This window comes from Rhinoderma darwinii, chromosome 2 (assembly GCF_050947455.1).
Source record: "Rhinoderma darwinii isolate aRhiDar2 chromosome 2, aRhiDar2.hap1, whole genome shotgun sequence".
Taxonomy (NCBI): domain Eukaryota; kingdom Metazoa; phylum Chordata; class Amphibia; order Anura; family Rhinodermatidae; genus Rhinoderma; species Rhinoderma darwinii.
Genome location: NC_134688.1, coordinates 68,433,052 through 68,457,014, shown reverse-complemented (window position 1 = coordinate 68,457,014; position 23,963 = coordinate 68,433,052). Strand labels below are relative to the sequence as shown.

The 23,963-nt window shown below is 39.4% G+C and overlaps 1 protein-coding gene across 7 annotated transcripts in view; it reads right to left on the bottom strand.

Moving 5' to 3' along the window:
• Positions 1-23,963, bottom strand: part of NBEA (neurobeachin) — a 575,138-nt gene that overhangs the window by 18,489 nt on the left and 532,686 nt on the right. For 5 of the 7 annotated variants that reach the window (XM_075851713.1, XM_075851715.1, XM_075851714.1 and 2 more), the window contains 6 exons: positions 15,617-15,679; positions 15,167-15,256; positions 9,111-9,303; positions 7,525-7,596; positions 6,768-6,923; positions 6,342-6,512 (listed from right to left, as the gene is read on the bottom strand). In XM_075851713.1, the coding sequence (XP_075707828.1) occupies positions 6,342-6,512; positions 6,768-6,923; positions 7,525-7,596; positions 9,111-9,303; positions 15,167-15,256; positions 15,617-15,679 (745 nt within the window). The remainder of the gene's footprint in view (positions 1-6,341; positions 6,513-6,767; positions 6,924-7,524; positions 7,597-9,110; positions 9,304-15,166; positions 15,257-15,616; positions 15,680-23,963) is intronic. The other 2 variants (XM_075851718.1, XM_075851720.1) reach the window with 1 other exon arrangement.

Genomic DNA, 23,963 nt, shown 5'->3' with positions numbered 1-23,963 from the left:
AATGTACTTGTCTTGTTGCTCAGTTGTGCAGCGGGGCCTCCCACTTCTCTTTCTACTCTGGTTAGAGCCTGTGTGTGCTGTCCTCTGAAGGGAGTAGTACACACCGTTGTAGGAAATCTTCAGTTTCTTGGCAATTTCTCGCATGGAATAGCCTTTCATTTCTAAGAACAAGAATAGACTGTCGAGTTTCACATGAAAGCTCTCTTTTTCTAGCCATTTTGAGAGTTTAATCAAACCCACAAATGTAATGCTCCAGATTCTCAACTAGCTCAAAGGAAGGTCAGTTTTATAGCTCCTCTAAACAGCAAAACTGTTTACAGCGGTGCTAACATAATTGCACAAGGGGTTTCAAGTGTTTTCTAATCATCCATTAGCCTTCTAACACAGTTAGCAAACACAATGTACCATTAGAACACTGGAGTGATGGTTGCTGGAAATGGGCCTCTATACACCTATGTAGATATTGCATTAAAAACCAGACGTTTGCAGCTAGAATAGTCATTTAGCACATTAACAATGTATAGAGTGTATTTCTGATTAATTTAATGTTATCTTCATTGAAAAAAACTGTGCTTTTCTTTCAAAAATAAGGAAATTTCCAAGTGACCCTAAACTTTTGAACTGTAGTGTGTATATATATATATATATATATATTGTTATACGGAGAGGCTGGTAATATATGCAGACATATTCTTCTCAGGGGCAGATCCACTGACTGCGCTAAAGGTAGGCAATTGTGGTCTGCATTACTGCATGAGGATTTTCAAGTGGTGAATGGTTATTTTATGTACTGGCTGAATCCTGGACACCTCTCCCCTGGAGATCCATACAAGATGACTTATGTCGAATTAAATGTCAATGTGTATTGATCTTAGCATTACTTATATAGACAACCTAAAGTTCAATATTCTGTTACACAACAATTTATCTTCATAGACTGTTAACACAATCTCAATGTGTCAGTCTTAACAGAGAGGAATTGGTGTAGGACAATACAACAATGGAAATAGCCACAGAATCATTACAGCAAATTAAAAAAGTAACTTGAAAATATAATTGTCCTATGAATTTATGTGGTTAGCTTTATATGCTACACCGAAGGAGCTTCACAAACAGGATATTATGCGTAATAAAGTAAATGCATATTTCAGAAATATAATGTCCAAAATATAACATAAAATAAAGACTAATGAAGTCACATAAAATAAAGATAAGCTCAAGATTTTATAAATCGACATTATTTTGTGGGGCAGTAATAAAAGTCACAGCCCTGTGATGCACACTTTATTCCTGCTTAAATGGGTTGCCCACTTTAAACAATCTCTAGTTAGAAGCTTTCCTCGACAATAAGCGGACCATAAAGTGTCCCCCTGCTGGGACCTCCGACGATCATCTGTTAGCTATGGGGAACCTGGAAGAATTACACAGTGCCCAATCAAATCAATGGGTTGCCCATGTGACGCAGGACAGGATAGATCCTCCAGGATGAGAGACGCTCTTTGAAGCCACTCTCCACTCTGGTTTAAATATCAGGATCCTGAACAGAGAAAGCCTCCTATTAACTCAGTATTCCCTAATAGTATTGGAATTGGGATTTCGGAACTTGACAACCCCTTTAAACTGTAAAATGGCAATACTATAACTAGATGGAAAAGACTGTTTTGTTAGGAGATAGGAAAAAGGTGTCAGAACACAGAAGAAATTGGGGACCTTATAGTCTACCAATGTAAAAATCTCAAAAGTACAGTAATTCCATACCACAAGCATGTAAATTGTAGTGAAAATGGAGCGTTTGTGGAATTTCAACCAAGCAGAACTTTCTATTTGGGATTAAATTAGGTTTACATTATCACACAAATGATTCAATACATGTCCCAAACTAAAAATGCATCAAATCAGTAGACTTTTACCATTGTGACAAATGTATAATTGCCTGTTTAGTGTAAGGACTTTTCATAGAATACGCCGTCATGTGTCAAACTAGAATGCAGCACATTACATGTGAGAATCAAAATTGTGAGATTACGGTATCTGCTTTTATATGTTAAAAATGTCTAGCAGGGATGCGCTCCAGATATTTTTTGTTTTAAAAATTGCATGTCTTATCATATTCTAGATATCAGACTGTGACCCCCACTGAAGTGAAATTGTGGAAAGCAGTTGCACCATCCAGACACTGCCTAACTAATACAACTCCCGTACTGGACACGTCTCCTATGTGCGGACGAGCGGTCCAAATAATACGTTACAAAAGAAATGATTACCTTGTTTAGTCAATAAAAACGGAATCCGATTGAACTTTTTGACTAGCATTCCTATATACATTACTATGCTGAATTATACTTTGAAGAATCATTCACGGACTATGATTTATGCTCTTATTTATATGTGCATTTTAAGCAATCCGGGGGAAAGGATGTTTTGAACATACAACATACTTAAAACACCTGTCACTTGCTAATTGGATGCGCACAAGCTAAAACAGATAATTAGTTGTCTTAGATGTCATGAAAAGAAAAAGAAAAACCTAGAAAAACATCACAAGTCAAGCACCTAGCCCAGTTAATTATAATACCTCACAGCTTTTCATGCCTCCATCCTCTACATTATATCCCTATACGCACCTCTACATGACAAGACTGAAATCCAATCCTTTACCAAGCGTATCATCAGCATTTTTTTTTTCATACCCATTCTAATGATGTTAACTAATTGGATTTAACCTACATTGTGAAACCTGCCTTCATTTATTTTCATCTAACAAGCCCTAATTTGCTTGAAGAAATGCTAGTTACCCAAGATAAGGTACAGGCTACGATCTTCTAAGGAGGGATTCAAGAATTGCTCGGCCTGTCGGCTATTTTACGGCAAATCTGTCATCTTTATATTCTGCCCTATGTAACGGCAACATTCCACAGCTACAGGTCCATACTCCTCGTAGCCAAAATGGCACTACCTTTTTTTGTGTCATTTGGCTAATAGGAGCGCAGAAAGAATACACCGGAGTCATAGTTAGGAGTCTGGTATATTCATGAATTCCTTAACAGGGTATTTGAAAATGGGTTTCTAAACCGGATAATTGCTTTGGGAAATACAATGTATATAATTTAATCGGTCATAGACATAAGATAAAAATGTCTGCCTTAGGCTCTGTTCACATCTGCGTTGGGGTCCCGTTCTGACGTTCTGTCGGAGGTTTCCATCAGAATGGGACCCTGAGCAGACACAAACAGACACAGACGGAAATCAGAGGTTTCCGTCTCCATCACCATTGATTTCAATGGTGACGGAGCCAGTGCCCGTGGTTTCCGTTTGCTTCTTTTGTGCACCGGACCCGTCATTTTGCCGGAAGCAATAGCGTAGTCATCACCAATGGAACGAATCAGTAGAAAATTAACCCCTGTGTTCCCTGCAGGATTTCTATAGATTGATAAACAGTGTGGGCAGGTTTATCTACGGTCTACTTTTAATCGTTTATTTACAGGTTAACCCCTTGCCACATATGGATGTAACTGCGCGTCATTCGCTGCGCAACACACATCCATGGATCTTTCATTATATATTTACCCCATTATTATATCACCTAATCATGCCCTGAAATACTCCACACAGCTTACATATGCCCCCACATTATAAACTGAACTACTAGTAAAACCCAAAACAAAACTACTATCAAAATGCACACTTCAAAAGCAAAATGACAGTCTTTCTGAGGTTGGCAGTTGTGGAACAATTACAATTTTCACACTGCTACATCCATTGAGCACTTTTTTTCTGGGAAAGCACCTGTGTGGTCAAAATGCTCACTACACAATTTAGATTTTTTTTTTTTCTTGATTGGTATAGTTTCTAAAGTAGGGGCACATCTGGGGGATTTCACTGTATTAGTGCCTCGGGAGCTTTGCAAATGTGACATTCTGTCCACAAACCATTCCAGCAAAATCCACACTCTTTCTGTTCTGAGCCCTGCCATGTGCCGAAACAGCAGTTTACGATTATATATGAGGTATTATTTTAGTAATTTTTGGGGTGCTTTTTTTTCCAGATTTCCTTGTGGAAATGAAAAATATTTTTCATTTTCACACCCCAATTATAATAAATTCTATGAAACTGCTCACTTAGATAAAATGTGGTCTTTTTTTCTGGGTGTTTCTTATGCTTCGGCACCTTAAACATGAAATGGTGCCTGGAAAACATCCTAATAAATAGGAGGCCCTCAAAATCCAAAAGGTGCTTCTTCGTTTCTGAGGCCTCTGTCTGAGTCACTAGGGCCACATATGGTTTATTTTTGAAAACTGCAGAATCTAGGTAATAAATATTGAGTTGTGTTACTAAAATAAATCTATTAATTCCTGTGAAACACCTAAAGGGTTAAGAAAATACTTAAATTCTGTTTTGAATACGTTGAGGGATGCAGTTTTTAAAATGGGGTGATTTATGAGGGTTTTCTGATATATAGGCCCCTTAAAGCCACTTCAATAGTCAAGTAGTGGCTAAAAAACTGTTCTGCAAATTTTGTTGAAAATTTTAATAACTGCTCGTAACTTCATAAGCCTTATAACATCCTAAAAAATAAAACAAAATTAAAAAAAATAATGCCTACATAAAGAAGACCTATGGTAAAACTTATTTATTTACTAAATCGTGTAGTAGCATTATCAATTTTAGAAGGGGATTTCAAATTTCGAAAAATGCTAATGTTTCCGAATTTTCTAAACATATCAACCAAAATGTATAGCTAACAAAGTACAATGTGTCACGAAAAAACTTTTTTAGACTCATTTGGATATGCTAAAGCATTCCAAAGTTATTACCAAATAAAGTGACGTCAGATTTAAAAATTGGGGCTGTTTTGAAGGCCAAAATAGGCTCGTCCTGAAGAGTTTAATGTTCCTTGAAATCAAATAGATGCAATGGTTTTATCGAGGTTGAACCCTAAGGCCTCATGCAAACGAATGCGTTTTTGCGTCCACAATTTACCCACAGATTAATTGCGGACACATTCATTGCTATGGCACCATGCACACGGCCATGGTTTCTACGGTTCCTTCCAGGACCGCAAATATGAGCCGTAGAAACTGAGGACATGTCTTATTACGGCCCGCAAATTTGCTACGGACTTGCCCATAGAAATCAATGGGCCCGTGGAAACTGCGGATACACCTCCGTGTGACATCCGTAATTTGCGGAAGTGTTGCTAAGCGACGACAGGAAGTCAGCATCATTGTTTTCCTTGCACTTTTTTATATGATCCACATTTTGACACACACATGCACTACGGATGACTTTTTACCTGCAAAATACGGACCACGGTCTGGGAATTTGCGGACCAGAAAAACACTATGTAATGCCTCATGCACACGACCAATCATAGTGAGCCCAATGTATTCGAAATACACAAAATCATCACAGAGGTATATCTTAAAGCAAATCTATCATGAGACTATGCTGTCCTTTTTAAAGAGGACCTGTCACTTCTGCTGACATGTCTATTTTGGCAAATACTTCTGGAACATAATTTCTTAGCACTTTGTAATGCACCGTTCCTGTTATTCCTGTTAGAAATCGATGAATAAATTGACAAATGGGTGTTACCATTCCCCTTGTCAAAGGGGCGTGTGCCTACACAGTCTCACTCTGTCAGCTCTGATTGGACATGGTCAGTCTGTGTAAGAACACACCCCCAACTGGTTACACCCAGTTGTCATTTTGTGTCTTATTTCTAGGAGGAATAACAGAAGAACGGCACGTTAGGGTTATAAGAAAAAATACTCCAGAATATTTATCTGATCGGGAATACAATCATTTACTAAACAGACAGGTCCTCTTTAGGGGAAGCATAGTATTGTATGAGATCCGCTTTAAGAGTATTGTTTAATTTATTTTCTGCTGTGGATTTACGGTACAGTACTGTATAAAAAATTAAAAATGTAAAACTTTAGTTCACTGGTGAATGAAAAGTAACATATGAAAATGTTGAGAACTGAAAAATGCAAGCGATGAGGATAAAATATAGTGTCAATGAAAATCCTCTGTGATAAGAGTTTGCTTGCTGAAACATTTGTCAATTACGCCAATTTTGAGCTTTCACAGGGAGCTCATCTGTGTAGCTGTTAGAAGGTTACATAGTTAGTACGGTTGAAAAAAGACACATGTCCATCAAGGTATTTAGCTATTAACTGAAATTAAACTCATGACTTATTCTTTAAGAAAGGGAAGACATTTTCATAAATAGATCTCAAGTCCAATGTCATCCCCACCCACATACTGCAGTCTTCATACCTGACCGTTCACATAGACAACAATCAGTATATTGAACATACTAGTACTACAGCACTTACTATTATTTGGATTGTCTCCTATAATATGGTGTCTCCCGCTCCAGTACCAGAGAAGCAGCGTGGCATCACGTGATCCTGACACGATGTAACAATCGCCCCCGATGTAGGACTCCGACCTTGCCAGACAGGTGACAACATCCCAGTGCCCAAACACAATTTGTGTTAGTTTTCCTAAAAACAACATGAGGACAGATATTGGTATATAGTAATATGTCAAATGAAGGTCCATGATCTCTGATAATTTCTGCAGCTTCAGTATGGTCCTGCAGCTGAAATATTAACCTACTGTATGCGATCTACGTGTTGGCCATAGATCTGGGAAACATTACCTTTAGCACTATTGGAAATGGTGCTACAACATGTATGAGCACAGACATATATACATATAAGTTAACACATTGCAAGCTAATTGGATTTCATTCGTACCTGTTTCTGTTGAGTATACCCTGAAGCTTTTGTCCCAGAAGCCACAGATGAGGATGTAGCGATTATCAGCTGTGACCACGAAACAGTGCGCATTAATCTGAATGCTCTGATCCACAAGGTCAGTGATTTGGCGTTTGTTCACTCCAGAATTATTGGCTATTGGAAAATATAATAAGCAAATTATTTTAATATTTATTTTATTACCACTAAAACTAACTATACACCTTAAAAAGAATCAATAGTGAAAAAAAAGGACCTATTATTTAAATCACATTTTTATGTTCAACATGTTTTATTCCATGTCACTATCTATATTAAAAAAACAAAATTTTGCAGTTTTCATACTGGCTACCGAGATTCACAATGGGCCGGCACTACATGTTTTGTAGAGATCACTGTTCAGCTTGTGCTGCGTACACTGGGGGGAGGGGGCAGACATCTCATTATCTTCGGAGATCAGGGTTTACAATAAAAGGTAATTCTTCTGGAGGCAGGTAACACAGGATCCACCATTAGCAATAGGTAATGTAGATGCAGGTAACACAGGATCCACCATTAGCAATAGGTAATGTAGATGCACAGCTCCTCCTCCCTCCTCCCTCTCCCAGATTGACCTGAGAGATGTTTTGATGGACATGCGTGTATTTTCCACATTTATAGCTGCATAACTGAAATTAGTGCTGTCTCATACATTTTTAAGTGTTGTTGATATTGTCAGTATGAACAAATATAATGTAGTAGCTCTTTTCATACATACCAATCAGGGAGTCCATCTCAATAGGAAGATGGTGGGCTTGGTCCAATGAGTAACCTGGTGCTCCTCTCAGACCTGCATGGAAAGGGATTCTGATCAGACGGAGTCATTCCACCGGGGTGAGCGGACTATACATTTTCCTTGTGTCACAATATTCAGTCATTCCATAGTCTGTGCTAGTATATTATAGAGGGCCATCATTAGAAGTGAAATGATGTCTACAGACCCATCTGCCCTGAACAGGGTGGCATATATAGAATGGGATATGTCTGTCTACACGTACACAAATTAATACATTTAGTAACCACTTTGTATTAAAGACTAGAGCTTGATCTGATTCTGATTTGCACGCTATACTATTCAGAAGAAATGAATTTTTTTACTCTTTCAGTAAAGTGTATCTTGGTATTAAGAACAGAAGACAAGTTATTCATTGTTGCGCTCTAGTTCTGTGTAAGTCACCAAGGAATACAATGTGCCAGAACCCTACTGTGAAGGAAAAGCCTACGTAACCAAGCACGCTCTGAAGTAACCGGACATTTACCCAAAGGGAACACAATTCCCAGAATGCTAATAGTAACACGAAAGATAAGTCAGCAGACACCAGCACTGCCCGGCTGCTTGCTATACCAGGCTACAAACAGTACAAGGGGCAATTTGTGTATTACTGTAATCTGTCGAGCCTTTTAGAATATTTTTGCAGGCAGAAAACAGAGATGGGTACAGCACTCCTCGTAGCTCCTATTAACGATATGGGCATGCTCCCAATCACCCCCAATGTAACACAAGAGGATAAAGAAAGTAGGCAGTGGAGATAAATCACCAGTGGTGACCGTCCATCAGGTCTTATTTTCGATTGACATTGTATATGCTCCTAAATTGTGATGCCATAGGTATTCTATGCAGACTGCAGTATAAATCTGTACTATATAGCATAAGTTGTACATGTAACTGGTATGACCAGGTGAGTTGCAGGCAACACGTAGTTACGCAAACAGTCAGCAATCCTTCCAAGGAGGGATCCAAGAGTCCCTTGTTTTCGCTACAATCTTGCAGTTAAAATATAGGAACGATTTATAGCCAGACGCGGCTTTTTCTGGCGACCGCAACTAGTCTGTGGGGGTTTGAAAAGCCAGACCCGAAACAGTCAGCTGATCTCCAGGCCGGCTTCTGTTTAAGAAGGCTTCTCTTTGTGAGACAACCCCTTTAAGGCCGTAGCATGTGACCATGAACATGACTTAATTAGACAAATCCTATCAAGACCAGGCCCTAGCTGTCAACTCACTAAGATCCGCACTTGGGACCATAATATTCATTATGAACAGATCATTTTCTTAAACACTGGCAAATCCTAAATTGCTAACTTGTGTTAGTAGGGCACCATTGCGGGTAATGCTCAGCAACAAATCCTGTGTCTTTACTAGTGTATACAGTCTCTGACTTATTCTATTGTCTTATTCCTATTTGTAGCTCCTTCTGAACGCAGGCTGTGCTGCCTGGGAGAAATCTTCATGCATCCCAAATCTAATATGACATTTTAGCAATGTGATTAAACTAATTGGCATAGAGTGGAAAAGGTCACAGCTTACCCACAGTGTTGTGCCACCTATTCACTGCAAACAGCCTGCTGCATGTGACAGTCACCACTGCAGGGATAGTTAGATGGGGCAGCGTATTTGCTGCAACATGTGTAACTGGTGAGTTGGATGGAAATTTCAGTACCATAATGACATCCTGCTGCATCTGGTCTTTAAACATGAGAGGACTCTGTGGAAGGAAGCACTGTTGAGGAAGAAGAAGAAAAAAATAGGTCAATCTGTGCTATTCACACGTAGAATAAGAAGCCATCTTGTACTGATCCGGAGTTACATTCTTTACAATTCAGAGCTGAAATCTCCAAGCGTTCCTTGCTGGTTCGATGTCTTCACTTACTGCGTTACAGGTACTCAGACGTACGTTGATAGGGGTGCGTCTGTCGACAAGTTTGCGGATTGTTTCCAATTACAACTAGAATTTTAAATACAGTTCAGGTCTCCATTACAGCCTATAGGTCAGGATCAGTGCAAGATACTTGGTAATTATTGGAGCACAGACTGTTCATAAAACTTGTTTAGACGGAGCTGACAGATCCTCCTGCTCTCCCTGCATCACACGGTGTAAATCTTCACAGAATTCCTGTTCTTAGGAATCTGTATACAGTACAGGGCAATGAAAGTTAAAGAGGTCTACAATGTCAGTAAATTCTGCTGGCTTGTAGGTTTTAACTGTTAGCACACCTTACACAATTTGTTAATGTACTCACTCTGCAAAGCCCCCCCAAAGGGTTGGATCACTTGAAGAGGTTTTCCCATAATCCTTATTTATCACATTGCCACAGGATAGGTGATAAATATCTGATTGGTGAGGGTCCGACCGCTGGGATCGCCACAGATCACGAGAACGTGCTTACTTTGCCGTCCCAGGAAGCCCCATAGGAATGGAGCGCATGCTCGGCCACCACCCCATTCATTTCTATGGAGCTGCTGAAGATAGCACTCGGCAGCCCCATCGAAATGTATGGAGTGGTGGCGGAGAATGCGCATTTCCACTTCTCTCCTATGGACCCCCCCGAAACAGCAAAGTAGGCCTGTTCTTGTGATAAATGGGGGTCGGACCCCCAGCAATCAGATATTTATCACCTATCTTGTGGATAGATGATAAAAAAAGGATTATGGGAAAACCCCTTTCAAGTCAAGTAGAGCCGGGATGCCAGGCTGCCCAGGACACTTTCTAGCCTAACTTGATTTGGTGATGGGAAAGTTTTCAGGGAACCAATTTTCTCTATACAACATTTAAAGAGGATTTGTAACCTGCCAAAAAATAGAGTCTGACATCTCGGTTAAATTGCCGATGCCTCACAGATTCTTGGCCAATTACAAGATATCTGTGCCATTAATTTTGGTGTCTGATATGCAAATAAGGCCTTTGACTGTCATGTGGGCGGTTAAGAGCTGTCACTTGCCAAGTAGTAACCACCCACTGGACAGTCAAAGACCTCATTTGCATATCGGCCACCAAAATTAACAGTACTGATATCTCAGGAATGGTGGGCGATAGAAGAAAAAAAAATTGCCAAATCTGTGAGACGCTGGCAGTTTAACTGAGATGTCAGCTGCAGTGTTTTGGGCGGGTGACAGGTCCTCTTTAAAAAATGGTAACGATTAGTATTATAGTATTATTTGTCCAGTCCTCTGTTTATTTCACGAGGGAGAAAGTGGTGTCAGGTCTATTTTAAGGGTATGTGCTCACGAGGCACAACAGATTTCATTGTGGAAAATCTGCACCGTATTGCAGTAGAAGCAAAGTGGATGAGCTTTCAACAAATCTCATCGAAACGCTGCGGAAAAAATACGCAGAAAAGTGCGGAAATTGGCTTGCGGTGCAGATTCTCTACCGGCAGCATGTCAATTTCTCTTGCAAAGACGCTGCGGAGTTTCCAAACAGAAAACCCAGTTAGAAATTCTGCCGTGTTTTCGCTGTGTGTGGACGAACCCTAAGAAAGACATGTTCCGCAGCAGCAGGTACTATTAATTGTCACGTTAGGTGATTTTTTTTCTCCTACTCCATGCATTCAGTAAGATCTCTGCCTGGAATTACCATGTTAGAAGAGTTTGCCATTTTGTCACTGACCGCTTACTGCTTACCTCGCCTGGTTTTTGATGGAGTAATTTGCCCCATCCTTACATGCCCCTGGCTATAAATGGGAGCCATATGACCCTTTCATTCTTTTAAAACATTATTTTAAAAAAAGGAGCTTGTATTTAAACATATTATACTTGACTTATACTTCTTTATCAAATAAAAAAAAATTAACTTTTACTAGTCACAATCCCCAGACGGACGATGTTAGAAACACCAACCCAAAAAAACTAAAACAAATTCCCCTTTAAAATACTTAGAGTCCATATGTCTGAGTCTTCAAGCTACTGCTTGTTATTTCGCTCACAGAAGGGTCTGCAGATACCAACCGACATACAGCAGATAATACAGCTCATGGCTATAATAATACGGTAACTTGTAATAATAACAACACATTTTGCTCTTTCACACGCAGCCTGTTCTGTCTATGCTGGTCACCAAACATAATGTATGAGTTAATGGTACTTGGCCCATAGAAGCAGCTGCTCATCTCACCAGCTCTAGTGTAATACGACCCTACTGAAGAAAAGATGCTTTGTAGTCTCTCCGGACTTGATCATTTAATGTCATCCAAAAGCTTTGCTCACCATTAATAGCTCCTTGTGTTTTTTTCTTCTCCAAACAAGACATTAAGAGTATGTTCACATGGCGTAAACGTCCGAAAAATCGGAAGCAGAACGCCTCCAAACATCTGACCATTGATTTCAATGGGAAAAACGGCATTCTGTTCCGATGGGGCATTTTTTTACACGGCCGTTTTGAAAAACGGCCACGTATAAAAACGGCTGCGAAAAAGAAGTGCAGGTCATTTCTTGGGACGTTTTTGGAGCCGTTTTTCATTGACTCTATTGAAAAAATCTCCAAAAACGGCCATAAAAAACGCAGAGAAAAACGCGAGTGGCTTAAAAACTTCTGAAAGTCAGGAGCTGCTTTCCCTTGAAAACAGTTCCGTATTTTCAGACGTTTTTGACTCAGCGTGTGAACATACCCTAAGAAGTGCAAGAGCCTGGATCTCACCAGATGTGGATTTAAAGGAATACTACTGTTTCATCAAATAGACTTATTCTTTGCGTAAATAAAAGCTCTAAAATATTTTGAAATACTTTCAGTGTCAATTCCTCACGGTTCTCAAGATCTCTGCTTTCTGTCATTCAGTAGTTGTTTATTTCCAGTCCATCACATAGCAAAATATATTTGAACCCCTTAAAGGACATGGACAATTTTCGCCTTAAGGACAAAACTATTTTTTTGTATTTTCCTCTTTGACATTATGTTTTTTTGCGGAACGAGTTGTACTTTATGTAGGGGTCATTTATACATATTTTTATCTTGCTAAAAATTCAGAAAAAAGCAGTTCCGCTGCAGTTTTCATTTATCTTTTTTGACAGCATACACCGATCAACATAAGTGACGCTATAATGTTTTTTACAGATTTTTTTTAATTTAAACTTACACTTTTTTTTTTATTATTTTACTTTTTTTTAATCCTATAGGAAAATGTTTCATTTTGACTTTGATTTTTTAACTTTGATTTGCTGGCATATACCTATATACCAGTACATTAGAATATGTATTGGTAGTACACAGGCAGTTTTTTAGAGCATACCTACATATACCCGAACAACAGGAAATATAGTCAGATAGCCCTGGGGTTATTTAATGGATCCTGGGATGTATGGCCATAGAAGTTATTTCTCTCGAATCTCTGTGACACAATCAAAGATGGGTCCCCCCTCTGCTTCCCTTTGAATTCCGCAATCAGCTTTGATTGTGGCATTCAAGGGGTTAAGGCCTCATGCACACGAACGTAAAAACGGCCGTAATTACGGGCCCATAGACTTCTATTGGCCACGGGTACCTCCCCGTATGCTTACGGGAAGGTGCCCGTGCCGTTGAAAAATATAGAACATGTCCTATTTCAGGCCGTAATAACGGCATGGGCAGGCCCATAGAAGTCTATGGGGCTCCCGTAATTACGGGTGGCTACGTGTGTGCACCTGTAATTACGGGAGCGTTGCTAGGCAATATCGGGATAGTCACTGTCCAGGGTGTTAAGAGTTAAACGATCGGCAGTAACTCTTTCAGCACTCTGGACAGTGGCTACCGATCACAATAGAGATCAACCTGTAAAAAAAAACGAACGTTCATACTTACCCAGAACTCCCTGCTTCTTCCTCCAGTCCGGCCTCCTGGGATGACGTTTCAGCCCATGTGACCGCTGCAGCCAATCACAGGCTGCAGCGGTCACATGAACTGCCGCGTCATCCAGGGAGGTAGGGCTGGATGCCGAAAGAGGGACACGTCACCAAGACAACGGCCGGGTAAGTATGAATTTCTTTTACTTTTTCTGCGGAAAGGGCTGTACCTTCTCTCTATCCTGCACTGATAGAGAGAAGGGCTGCCGATTAGTGCAGTGCAATTTTGCTGCGAAAACGTGCCCGTAAATACTGGTGCAATACGGGTCAAATACGTGTCTCCAAGGACCCGTATTTATGCCAGTATTTACGGGAGGAAAAAAATACGTTCGTGTGCATGAGACATAAGGGAGGAGAGGAGATAGGGCTGCGGCTGTGTATTACAGCTGTTGTGCCCAAGAGATCATCATGACGTCTATGTTCGTCATGATACAGTAATGACCAGCCGCTTATGACGAGCATAGACGTGAAGCGATGGCAACAGGTTAATCTACCGGCAGTAAACACTAAAAAGGTTCCCATTGAATGGCTCAAAAAAACTTGAGAAATCGATACATGAAATATATTGGAAACATTTTTAACTTTTCCTCACAAAAAAAATAACCTTTATTTGCTGAAACTGTACTACTACTTTAAATAGGCTCTGTCACCACATTATACGTGCCCTATCTCCTACATAAGGAGATCGGCGCTGTAATGTAGGTGACAGCAGTGCTTTTTATTTAGAAAAACCATCTATTTTCACCATGTTATGAGCGATTTTAGATTTATGCTAATTACTTTGTAATTGCCCAACTGGGGGTGTTTTTTACTTTTGACCATGTGGGAGTTGTAAAGAGGAGTGTATGACGCTGACCAATCAGCGTCATACACTTCTCTCCATTCATTTAATCAGCGCATAGTGATCTTGCTAGATCACTATGTGCAGTCACTTACACATTAACGTTACTGAAGTGTCTTGACAGTGAATAGACATCACTACCAGCCAGGAAGGGATGTCTATTCACAATCCAGACACTTCGGTAATGTTTGTGTGGTACTTACAGCAGAGCAAGCGTAATCTCACGCGATCAGGCTGTAAATTACGAGATTACGAGACTACGCTTGCTGTGCTGTATGTCCCACACAAACGTTACCGAAGTGTCAGGATTGTGAATAGACATCCCGTCCTGGCTGGAAGGAATGTCTATTCACTGTCAAGACACTTCAGTAACATTAATGTGTGAGTATGTGACTGCACATAGTGATCTAGTAAGATCACTATGTGCAGAGTAAATGAATGGAGAGAAGTGTATGACGCTGATTGGTCAGCGTCATACACTCCTCTTTACAACGCCCACATGGTCAAAAGTATAAACACGCCCAGTTGGGCATTAAGAAAGTAATTAGCATAAAGCTAAAATCGCTCATGACGTGGTGAAAATAGATTGTTTTTCTAAGTAAAAAATACTGCTGCAATCTACATTACAGCGCCGATCTCATTATGTAGGAGATAGTGCACTTATAATGCGGTGACAGAGCCTCTTTAAGGTGGAAGATATACAGGGATGACCAGCTACCAGTTAAAATGTAATATGCTTGCTTCCTCTTGCGTAACATGAAAATAATCCTAAGAATAGGGCCACTAAGGGTAAAATAATACTGCATACACATATTCACGATCTCCTTAAATGTACACCCATGTTTTCAAATACAAAGAAAGACCAGACCTTTATTTTTTTTGAGAGAAAAAAAAAAAAAAGAGACTTTCCCTACAAGCCGTTATATCTCACCAGGTGCATGGCTGAGCTCCGAGGCGGATGTGGCTCAATAAGCAACTGAGATGGCGTCTGTCCAAAAGTCTGTATCTGTGCCTCCATGGCCTGCAGGGAGAGAGGAGTGATTGTCATAATCAATATGCATCAAAGAGATAGGTCAACACACTATTTGACAATGCAAGCACATCCCAAGTCAGCCATGAAAGAAGTCCAGAAAATTCACCGGTGCTTTTCTCCCGGGCTGCAGACTCATCCAAGTGTTAGTATTTTTGTAGACAAGCTTTGCTTTCTCTCAAGCATGCTTCACTTAACCAAATAACCATTTTATGATAGGATCTGGGTTATCTTTGAATGTTAACCTGTGGTGACATGCAGCTAAAGAGCGGAGAGATGTCTCAGATTCTCACAGAACACACGTGAACATGTTAATAATAAGTGCCAACGCCACTAACAGTGCACAGATACCTTAACAAAATCCCCAGTAAGGAGGAAAGTTTGGGGGTCTCTTATAAAGTACGCTTCAGGAATCTTGATGGATGAGAAAAGTAACAGTTAAATGAATAGAACAAAACACAGGACAAGATGAGGAGGAAAAAACAATATTTCACCCTGAAGAACGTGTGTGACTAGAACATCGTAGATTATTGCAATATTTTAGATCACAGTTATAACCAAACAATATCTAAACCCAAGACTACATGTCTTGCCTCATTTCGAGGAGTCTACGGTGTTTGTGTGATGTGGTTTATTTCTTTTTTACACCATTGATAACTAAAAAATTCCCAAGATCCTGATAATTGAAGCTTTCCTATTGTGACGACGGACAGGACATACACTAAATCTATAACATGCAAACATTATATTTTATCATCGATAAAATCTATTCGAATAATGTGGCAACCGGGGAACTACTCAAAAGGTTTTGACATATGTGACTAATTTAGAACTATTCAGACCTTTTTAAAGGGATTTTATTTTTTCAGCATATAAAAGTTACAAATTTTACACGGTTTACAGGATCTCGGCTTGCAGTTATTCAATAGAAATCCGTCCCAGTCATGTGATGGACACACAGGTGCAGGGCTCCAAACAAGACAAAACTCTGATAGTGATTCAAATTACCTTTATTTACGGAAATCCTAAGCACCCCTGTGTGTTTGTGTGTGTATATATATATATATATATATATATATACATATATACACACACACATATATATACACACACACATATATATATACATACACACACACACACACACACACACACACACATATATATACACACACACACACACACATATATATATATACACACACACTATATATATATATATACACACACACACACACATATATATATATATATATATACACACACATACACACACAAACAAATGCTTCATGAATTCCTGCAGGCTGGATGTCAGCTTATTACATTTCAGACAAGTAAAATGTTATAAAATGATTCCCGACTAACTAGATCATTCCCTGTCCCCAAGGAATAACTTTCCCAGGAGCTCTCCAGCACAAAAAATTGTCTGCTGCAGTCCATCACTACACCAACAATAACAACCTGGGATTATTTTGGGATGGTAATCACATCATTCACTAGGAGCAGGAGAAAGTCTCTTATTACTACTAATAATATCATACGTATGCCATGGAATATTGCCAGTGTCTAATTTCCTTGGCTTCTCCACCTGTCAACCTTATGAAACTCAACATCTATCTATTTTACATCATATTATATTGAGGACCTCTCACGTGTCTACACTTATTGTACATATAGTGAGTATAAGTTTACCCGGTAATATATTCTGATTATAGGCATACCAGTGGTGTCAATAACCAATCCATTTCCTATTAGCTAGTATTCATATATTGTTCACTTGAATGTCATAAAAAAAAATCTAAAAAAGTGTTGACTGCTATACTGAATACCTCCTCATATGCTCTAGTTTCTGACTGACTGGTGTATCTTGAGCAGGATCCCCATTTAAGTATTACTCAGTAGTTTCCGTATATCTCCCGCAGAGTATCCTGGACAGTGCCAGCAAGATCCCAGAAATTGAACCCTCACAGATCAAACATTTTTGACACATCCAATCGACATCCCATAACTATCTGGGGGAACTCTATAACGTACATAGGTTATTAATTTTATAAATTCTTCATAGCATTCGCATACTAACATAGCTAGTAAAATAACCCCCCTATGAGGTTGTTGCTTAATGTCTTCTTACTAAAACAATACTTCCTGACTCCAAATATGACAATCAGAAAAATGAATTGTATCAACAACCAATCTCTGGGATCTAGTACATATAACTTGTAATATAATATATTTTAAAATCTTTAAAGAGGACCGGTCACCTCTCATGACATGTCTGTTTTAGTAAATACTTGCATTTCCCCTGAAATAACAATTTTGGAGCATTTTCCTTAGACCTCTGTTTTGTGCCATTCCTCTGTTATTCTTCCTGGAATGTTTTGAATAACTTGACAACTGGGTGTGACAAGCTGGGGGGGAGGGGTTTCCCTACAAAGCCTGACCATGCCCAATCAGTGCTGATAGAGTGCCAGTGTAGGAACATGGGGTTTTCCCACTATTATAAGTGATGGCTTATTGCTAGGATATGTCATGACTTACTGATAAGTGGGGGACCGAATACCAGGACCTGCACCAATCCTCAGAATAGAGGCCACAGTTTAGCGTGGTGGCTCTTACGGGAGTGCCAATGTGCAGAGAAAAATAGCCAAAAGGGACCTCATTCTTAAGATCTGTTGGATTCCCAGAGGTCAGACCATCACCAGTCACATAGTTAAGGCATATTTGAGTAATATGCCATACATTTCTAAGATAGGAAGACCCCTTTAAAAAATTCCTTCTATGTTGATGGTGAAACCTTCGAGAAGATGCCCCCTTGTTACAGTTACAGGCCTGGGTATGGAAAGATCTCTGTACTGACTATAAGTATATAGAAATTGGGTCAACTACAAAGCTTCTTTTCCGCCAAACAATCTCAATTTCGATGATCTTTAAAAAAAATACAATTTGGAACCAGAACTCCTCCGTACTAGGCTACTCAGTAGGGTAGTCTAAAATCTCAAAAATACTTCCATGCGTTTTTAAAATACACCTTTCCCTTTTAAACCAGTTAGGCAAGGATCCCATCAACAATGAAGTAGAGTGCGGTCTACTGGGCTGGAACAACATTCTTTACAATTACACAATAGATCTGCCCAGAGGAAATGTGACAGGATTATGATGTCCCTATTGTAGTAAAGACAATTCTAAATAATATCTAATACTCCATATAATTGATGTTTACATATTAGAAAGAGATACAGGCTTTGTATCCAGAGTGTTCTGTCATGTTTCACCACAGGAGAAGACAGTCATTGTAAAGTTCATTATAAATTACAGATTTACAATTTCAATATGAGTTAAGCTGTCATAATTTTCTCAGCCAGGGATCCCATGCTGTCAGAGAGTGTCAATTTTTAATCTGACACAGGGAAGAATATTATCTGTTCCTCTGACCTTCTGATATTTTAATACTATAATTGCCGTGCTTAGTCGTGCAGCCATGATTTCACCTGTCAACCAAGAATGAATCAATACCCTCCAGCGTCTCTTCACATTTGAGCATTGGTTATAGTGTGTGTTTCATTACACATGGAACAAACTCTCTACACACCTGCACAAAAATCTGTCATGAGAAAAGCTAAACTTCATATCAAATAATGAAAATCAATACATGACATCAGCAAAAATGGACATTTTATAATAAGGTGAATTCCGTAATTACATGTCACAAGGGGTTGTCATTTCCTGACCATCTTTACCTATGACCAAACTATTATATGGTATTTACCTTGCAAAAACCTACAAGTGTACCTAACTTTTCAGAATGAGCTGTGGTAGCGTGTACATGAGGAAGAACACTATATCCGTGCATTATATAACCTGTATTCTGCAATATTTAGCAGTTTTCCCCTCTGCAGGCTCTATCTGTAATTGTCAGCTGCGATCATGTCTTCTATACACTGCACACATACAGGAGAATCCTGCTCTATCTCGATCTATCAGGTATACTATTAGGCTGGATTCACACGAGCATGTTACGTCCGTAATGGACGGACGTATTTCGGCCGGAAGTCCCGGACCCACACACTGCAGGGAGCCGGGCTCCTAGCATCATAGTTATGTACGATGCTAGGAGTCCCTGCCTCGCTGCCGGACAACTGTCCCATACTGTAATCATGTTTTCAGTACGGGACAGTAGTTCCACGGAGAGGCAGGGACTCCTAGCGTCGTACATAACTATGATGCTAGGAGCCCGGCTCCCTGCAGTGTGTTCGGTCCGGGACTTCCGGCCGAAATACGTCCGTCCATTATGGACGTAATGTGCTTGTGTGAATCCAGCCTTAGATTAGATTAAGTTGTTTGAAAAGCCCATTTAAGCCTAAGATCCATATACTGATGGGGTACACTAATTATTTTGCAAGCTTATAAAGAATAAGTCAGGAAAAAAGTACAGATCAACTGTAAGTCTATTTAAACTTATCAAATTGGTGAATCTATATCAAAATAGCTCACATTCCCACTCAAACTTCACATAACATTACTTTTTTTTTTTCTTTACATTAATGGCTTGTAGGGGTCTTTATTATTTTCACAGAAACAGTGCCACTCTTGAGCATGGGCTTTGCCTGGTACTGCAGCTCAGGACCATTCACTTAAATAGAGCTGAGATGCAATACCAGTCACAGTCTATAGAGAAGAGTGGTGTTATTTCTAGAAAACATAGCAGACCCCTCTTTCTAATACCACCTAACAAGATGCAAGTATTTTAAAAGAAAAAATTATGGAAACAGATTTTGAAAATGGACGGACCTCCAAGATTATGGCTGTATGGGCGTCATTTTTTGCAGCCTATTGACATGCTGTGAATAAAGACTTTAATCTATGAAGCGTGTCCATAGACTGTGCTATATGGACATTCAAGCACATTAAAAGGGAACCTGTCACTAGATTTTAGGGCACTGAACCATCCGCTTGTGGCTATACTGGTGGGGTTTAGCGTCCTAAACATGCCCCTCTCAAAACTGTCCGTTTTAGCATTTTATCTAAAAATAAGTTATAGTACAGCGTGCGTTGTATCTAAATTACCAGAGAAGAGAATAATTGAATAAAGAAAACAAAAATTAGCAGAGAAGAGTCCTGAGAGGAGTCCAGCGGGACCCTGCACATGCTCAGTGCTCAGGTCAGTACACCTGGACTCCTCTCTGGACTCTCACACTGTATTATAACGTTTTTTGGGGAAAAATTGGAAAACTGACCGTTTTGAGAGTGGCATGTTTAGGATGCGAAACCCCAGCAGTATGACTACAAGCTGGTGATATTGTGCCCTAAAATCTAGTGACATATTCCCTTTAAAAAACAAATTAAAGAGATAGTCATTCCTTAATCCCAGAGAAAACAATAATATCATATGATAATGTATACCTTCTTATATGGCGGTTAAGTTGCCAAGGATTTAGGAGGAGCATGTATTATGTGGGACAACTCGCTGGGAAGAGTGGAGGTTGTGGTGGAAGTGACCTTTAGTATTGTCCTAATTGTAGTATTTTGGTCTATATACTTCCACATGAAAAGGTCACTTAAAATCTGACATTGGAAAAATCTGTTCAGAGACTAGAAAAGTGGACTCAAACATTGGATTGGATTGTCAGATATGGGGGGACAGTCGGGCTAGCCCTACACACATCAGATTGTTGGGAATATGCCGACATTTATATGTACTGTACATCTGGTCTATCACTAGGGTGGGCTGAGAAATATATACACACACCCAATTAAATATCATTTTAATGATTGAAAATATAATCATCCTCCATTTCCCAGTAATTCTTGGCGATTATTCAACATGTACTATACACACATATACATAGTCTTTTGGTGTTTTTTTTTTATTTGTGTGTGTAGGATATATATATATATATATATATATATATATATATATATATATATATATATATATATATATATATAGATATAATTACACACATACATATAGTAAACTAGCTACATTAAAGCTCACAGCCTGCCAATGTATAAATTAGAGAATGTTTTACATACAGCAGATGGCAGATATCATGGGGAATGGAGGATGGCGAGAGCGTCTTCCACATCTCGGCACTACTCATCCCGCAGCTGTTGCACTTTGAGACTTCTCACATCAAACTTACAGTCTACTATCAAGCAATATCCAAATTTAGATGTCTGCAATGTGGTGTAGGGGGCTTATACAGGTGGCAACATTTTGAACTACAAAAAAGTTAAAAACCAAAATAAAAGTACGACTATGGGGCCATAATGAATGTATAATGAGACATATATGGACACAACTACCACCCATGTATCATAAAAGATACAGTTAGGGTATGTTCACACGGCAATGCCAATTACGTCTGAAATTACGAAGCTGCTTTCAGGCGAAAACAGCTCCTGAATTTCAGACATTTTTGCATGTACTCGCGTTTTTCACGGACGTAATTGGAGATGGTTTTCATTGGAGTCAATGAAAAACGGCTCCAATTATGTCCCAAGAAGTGACATGCACTTCTTTGAGGCGGGCGTCTTTTAAGAAAAAAGTGGTTTGGAGCCGTTTTTTCGGGCGTAATTCGAGGCGTAAAATGCCTGATTTATGTCCGTAAATAGGGCGTGTAAACATACCCTAACACTAATAATTGAGTACGTTTGGACCATTAGAAATTTAAGGGGTTTGCAATCTAAAGCTTTTTATGACATGTCAATAATTCAAGTCCTATTGGTGGAGTCCGGCTGCTATTGAGAACAAGGGAGGTCCCAAGTCCCAATATTTATTTAAGAGATGGCTCTCCCCTAAAATGAATGGGAGTTACACAAATCTACGAGTAAGAGATTTCCATAACTCTCATTTCAATGGAGCCTTAGTAAATTCACAGCCGTCTCTTCAATTGAAATGGGACCCCTTACTGGTGAAAGTCTCAGCTGTTAGACTCTCACCAATGCTTGACTGACTTGTCATAAGAGTCCTTCATCAGGAAATTCCTTTAATGGTCTGAATTTTAATAATTACCTAGTCTGCCTCATTTTTCTTAATGTCGAACCCACATATGGCTTTATGAATACATTAAATAAAGATTTAGGGGGGAATTTATCAAGATCGGCGTTTCATACGCCAGTCTTAATATAAAGATTGGTGTAATAAGATCTGAATCTTAAAAAAATAAGGTGCATCTCTGACCGCCAGTTTTGCGCTATAGCTCACGCCATCTTCTGGCGTAAATTATGGTAAATTTGTAGGGTGCGCGGAAGGTCCTGCCCTCTTTCATTAAACTCTGCCTACTTTACGGTAAAGTGGCATGAGTAGCACAAATGAAGAAAAATTCTAATTCTATTCGAAAATTTGAATGTTTGCGGCATATGCGCCTTTCCTATGCAAGAAAACTGGCATAGAACAGTTGATATATTTTACATTTCGTCTGTTGTCGGACTGTAGCCCAGTGCAGTATTCTGTTTAGGGATCGGAGTGGCCTTGCTTCCTTCTATATACTGTACATGAATCTCATATTCAAATACTATAATAATAAAAAATCGAATAATTGTTTTTTCATAAAGCCACATATCCCACTATAGGACGCTGCATAATATAGGATTATAAATAAGGGGAATGTGCCGACATCTGAGGGTGAATGCTACAAAGGAAACAAATTAATATTTCAGACAGAAAGTGCAGGCGTAAAATAGCTACTCAGAAAATGCTACCAATGGTGGAAACTGCATGAATATCATGGGTTATAATAAACCTTAGTACCTTGATACTATGCAGGTACCTCTTTATTTAAAGGGGACATAAGGCTTAATGTGATTTCCTTTTTCCTTCTAAGGAATACAGTATTTTCCTTTAACTTTTCTATGAATGTTTACTGTACATTCGACTTCAGAGCATGTCAGTTTAAAGGGGTACTAAACCTAAAGTCGGCAGCTTATAAAAAGGGCTAATACCACTCACCACATATGTACTGTATGTAAATGTTTCTGGAAGTTCTCAGAACTGAATATATAAAAACTTAAAATAGTGATCATGGGGACTGACTATTTCTAGTGTCAGTAATCCTCGTGAAAAAAAAAAGTGGTGTTCCACCAGCCTGAAATGACTGATAACAAGGAGAAGTAGATTGCGCTTAACTGCACCAAAAATACAAGTAAGACTTAAAGGAATTCTAGGCATTTGTTATGCTTAGTGTGGAGTCTGAGGGGCGGTGCATGACTTAGGAATCCCAAGAATACCAAAAAGAGAATTTCTGTGTCATGCACCGCCCTCTCAGGCCCCGCACTAGAAATTAAACAGTATCAGTCCTGCCCATAATATTCCAGAGGGTTTTGAAAGTCTAAAAAACTATTTGTAGAATGCTCATGTCAGGCAATTAAAAATCAATATTACTTCACCCCTTAAACTACTGTGTCAGCATATCCCCTTCCCGACATTTGCCGTACATGTACGTCATGGAAAGCATTGACTTCCTGCATCTTGCCGTACATGTACGCCGAATGTTTGGGACCGGCTCAGAAGCTGAGCCGGTGCCATCATCACCGGATCTCAGCTGTATCTTACAGCTGACATCCGGCTGTAACGGCGGGGACCGAAATTAGCTTCGATCCCTGCCATTAACCCCTTAAGTGCAGCGCTCAAACGCGATCGCTGCACTTAAGGTGTTTGCAGCTCATCGGAACCCCAGTAATGAAATTGCCGGGGTTC